Source organism: Carlito syrichta, unplaced genomic scaffold (genome assembly GCF_000164805.1).
Source record: "Carlito syrichta isolate Samal-C Ts95f unplaced genomic scaffold, Tarsius_syrichta-2.0.1 Scaffold311948, whole genome shotgun sequence".
Taxonomy (NCBI): domain Eukaryota; kingdom Metazoa; phylum Chordata; class Mammalia; order Primates; family Tarsiidae; genus Carlito; species Carlito syrichta.
The window spans coordinates 281,510-285,489 of NW_007256044.1; the positions used below are offsets into that span (position 1 = coordinate 281,510).

At 51.8% G+C, this 3,980-nt stretch overlaps 1 protein-coding gene across 1 annotated transcript in view; it reads left to right on the plus strand.

Moving 5' to 3' along the window:
• The window catches only part of PRDM8 (PR/SET domain 8), a 6,330-nt gene extending 5,073 nt beyond the window's left edge, over window positions 1-1,257 (plus strand). Inside the window, exon 6 of the mRNA XM_008069357.1 lies at window positions 6-1,257. Within this exon, the coding sequence (XP_008067548.1) occupies window positions 6-541 (536 nt within the window). The 3' untranslated portion in view covers window positions 542-1,257. The remainder of the gene's footprint in view (window positions 1-5) is intronic.
• Window positions 1,258-3,980: the final 2,723 nt, after the last annotated feature.

The following is a 3,980-nucleotide window of genomic DNA, read 5'->3' on the forward strand; positions in this document are numbered from 1 at the left end:
GCGCTCCTTCGCGCAGCTGCCGCCGATGGTGCTGGGCCAGAAGCTGGGCGCTCTCGAGCCCTGCCACCCCGCCGACGGCGTGGGCCCCGCCAGACTCTACCCCGCCGCCGCTGACCCGCTGGCGGTGAAGCTGCAGGGCGCCGCGGACTTGAACGTGGGCGGCGGCTGCGCGGCGCTGCCCGGCGGCGGCCTGCCCAAGCAGAGCCCATTCCTGTACGCCACCGCCTTCTGGCCCAAGAGCGCGGCGGCGGCGGCGGCGGCGGCGGGGCCCCTGCAGCTGCAGCTGCCGTCGGCTCTCACGCTGCTGCCGCCTTCCTTCACGTCGCTGTGCCTGCCAGCGCAGAACTGGTGCGCCAAGTGCAACGCCTCCTTCCGCATGACCTCCGACCTGGTGTACCACATGCGGTCGCACCACAAGAAGGAGTACGCCATGGAGCCCCTGGTGAAGCGGCGGCGCGAGGAGAAGCTCAAGTGCCCCATCTGCAACGAGTCCTTCCGGGAGCGCCACCACCTCTCCAGGCACATGACCTCGCACAACTGACCCGGGAACCGGCCTTTCGCGCGCGAGTCCCCTGCAGGAGGCCCGCGGCCTCCTCGCGCCCAGACGCAGACAAGCACCCGCACACTCACGCGTACCCCGCCCCGGAAACCTTCCCACGCCAGCGTTTACCCAGGACACACTCGCGCACGCACACACGCACTCACGAGCCGGGACGGGGCCTTCGGGTTGAGTGGGTCGTTTGAGGGGGTTTTCTTTTGAATGCACGCATTTTCACTCTCCCAAAAACAAAGGTACATTTTTAAAAATGTCATATATTGCAACATATTGATGCATTTGTCATACGTTTCTACTTAAATTATTAAGCACTTACGGTTTAGATGTAATACTTATATGCAAGGGCAAAATTTATTTTAGATATAAAGTAAAGGAGGAAGGTGAGATGCTCTCTGCATTTCTTGATGACAGTTTGCGTTCTTACAAAAATAAACAAAACGAATAAAAAGGGAGCCGCCATTGAATTCGAGTTTTCAGAGGGAGGTGCATGTATAATGAAATGATTATGGACTTCAATGAAGAATGTCATCAATTATGTAAATATGTATTTCCTTTTAATACAAAGTGTAATTTTGTGCCAGTGAAATGGAGTCTGAATAGTTAATGTGTTTCTTTTATCCCTGGAAAGATTTATTAAACTTTATAGTTTATCCGAGTATGTTGGATGCTTTGACAATAAATGACTATTTTCTTCAAAGCAATTATTTGGAAAGTTTTTAAAATTTATTTTTTGTAGCTAAGGGAGGACTACACTTTGAGTAGATATCATTTATTTTCACAGAGACCCTGAAAAGAAGGGCAGAGGCAGCAGAAGAGAGGATGGTAAACTGGCCCCACTTGCAGGTAGTAACTCTAAGCCAACTTTGAGCCCAAGAGAAGGTGACTTTGATTCTCACTTGGGAAGTCTTCAGCTCTAGCGCTGGGCATCTTGATCAAAGACAAATCATTCAGACAAAGATGACTGCCACGCAGCTAACCTGTCACTGGGATGTCAGCATTCTTTCCAGCAGCAGAATAATTAGCATCTTCACAAATGGCCTGAGACAAACAATGTTCAGGACTGGATCTGGGAGACCAGATGAAAAGCCCACTCTAGGTACTCCTAGTGATGCCTACACAGATGAGTGTCTTGTACTCGAATGTCATTACAATGGCATTCTGTCATTATCTGTTAAGAGACCCTGGGGCGGGGACTTTCCCTAGAAACCAAGGTGAAATGGCTACCATTTGGTAGTAGTTTATGTATTGCTGGACCCAGCCCTCCTTCTAAAGGCTGCAACAACTGCACAGCTTCTGGGAAAAAAACCAAAACCAACAACAAAAAATGAGGCCTGACGCATTATGATTCAGAAGAACCTGACAATTTCCTTCCTCACCTTACCCTCCCTATTATGAAAAGTACCTCGTTCTCTTCATATACTGACACTACTTCTTAGTTAAATAGTGTGTGGTGTGCATGTCTGGCTGTGTGTGGTGTGTCCAACCCACCCATGACACTACACATGGCACCAGATGAACAATGTTGCTTTAGGTCTAAGGGCCATGTGCATGAGTCACAGGTCTCTCCATATCAACTCTATTGGTGCTCTATAAACAGACACTACACTATAAACAGACACCACCACAGGAGCAAGCCCATTTTCCCCCCTCCTTTCAAGTTAAGATATCCTCCCCTTATGAGGAGGACACTTGTGAACTGCTACTGAAATGGGAAATGTGCACAAAGTTTCACTGAGGGCTTTTCAATGGCTTTCCCTAAAAGGACTGGAAAACCTTGATTATCTCAAGGCTTCTACAGAGCAAGCCACGATTACAGTATAGAGCAGGTGGTAACTAGGCAGAGACTACTTAACAGGGAATGTGACTCAGGCTTGGTGAGAAGTCAGATTGGCTCCCTTAAGACCTTCCAAGTGGTTTTTTGTGCTCTATTTCTCTGAGGCCTGCTCTCAGTTTCCCCGGGAGACATTTGGATGAATGGAGTTATTCATTCCCAGCAAGGTGTGGTGAGAACAACCCCAAACTTTGACCCTACATCAGTGTTAACATCATTGGATTTACCTGCAACTTGATTTTCTCATCCATAAAGTCAGCGAGGCAGGCTCTACTATCTTTAAAGCACTTCTAACACTGAGGAATTGCTCTTTTTTTTTCTAAAGGAGTTAATCAGGCCCAACTGAACATGAAGAAGGCTTTCTAGAGAAAGAACAAGATTGGTTGTGACTAAAATTCAAGGCTAGAGGTGAAGAAGATATCTGGAGGCAAGGGTCAGATGGCCTCAACAAACCCTCAAATCACAGTGCCTGACTGGTGGACCAAATTTTCCACTCCTGGGACACGAGTGATCTCCGGAGCAAAAACCTGCTAAAAACAAACAAAAAGGAGCATAGTCTGTCCTGGACCCAGCTTTTGAGGTAGACGCCTTGAAGGCCTTTCTGCTCTGTCCTTCTGGAACCTCCTTTTCAGGAAGGAGCCTTCATTGTCTTCTGGGGATTCAGACTGGGGTGAACTGGGGTCCGGAAGGGGCGAGCTAATACTGCTTCTTGAAAAGGACTTCTTTATGGGACGGAATCATATTTTCTGAAGGACAGACGTGGACACTCCGCGATGGTAGACACTCGGTAACCCCCCTTTCCCCCCCCCCCCTGTCTTATTTCATGGCAGTTAACTCAATCTTACAATCAGGAAGAAAACCATCTAGGTAGGTGTGTCAGGGACAGACACCTTAGGACTGGAGAGCTGTGCTGATGAATCTGCCCACAAGTCCTTGTGGGTGCGAAGCAGGTGGGGAAGGGTACCCAATGCTGGAGCTGTCTTCAGCCAGGGCACACTCAGTGTTTTATTTGAATGCTGCATGTTCCACCTTTGAGATGCACCCTAACCCACTTCCTGTGTCTGGACCTGTGTCACCTTGCCCGCAGAGGAGTTTCTAGATCCCGAAACCCCGCCCATCTGCCCAGCCAGCCGGCCGGAGGCCAGGGAGTGAGGGTCAGAGCACAGCTGCGGAGGAAGCAAGGGCGCAGTGTCTGGCGGGCGTCCCGCCACACTGGTCCCACGAGGTCTAGGCTGGTGGCCCGAGCTTCCAGGCTGGAACCGCAGGTCCTGACAACACGAGTGGAAAGCCACCCGTGTGGCGTCCTGATCCGTGGAAGGAGCCTCGGGTCGGCCAAACGCAGGGACTGAGCACTACCGGCGTGCTCTCCGAGCGGATTCCGATCCCTTTCCTCGGGGATTACCTGGACTTCCCGGGACGCGCTGGCAGGTACTGCTCGCGCGGTGGCCTGCGGGGCCGTCTCTGTTCGCAGGGGCTGGCGTACCGGGCCGACCCGGGACAGCCTCCGACCCCAGAAGCCTCGGCCCTGTGACCCAAGGTCCTCTGCCCCGCGCGTTCCGGCCGCTGCCCTCCGGCGGGGTGGGCGCAGGGGGC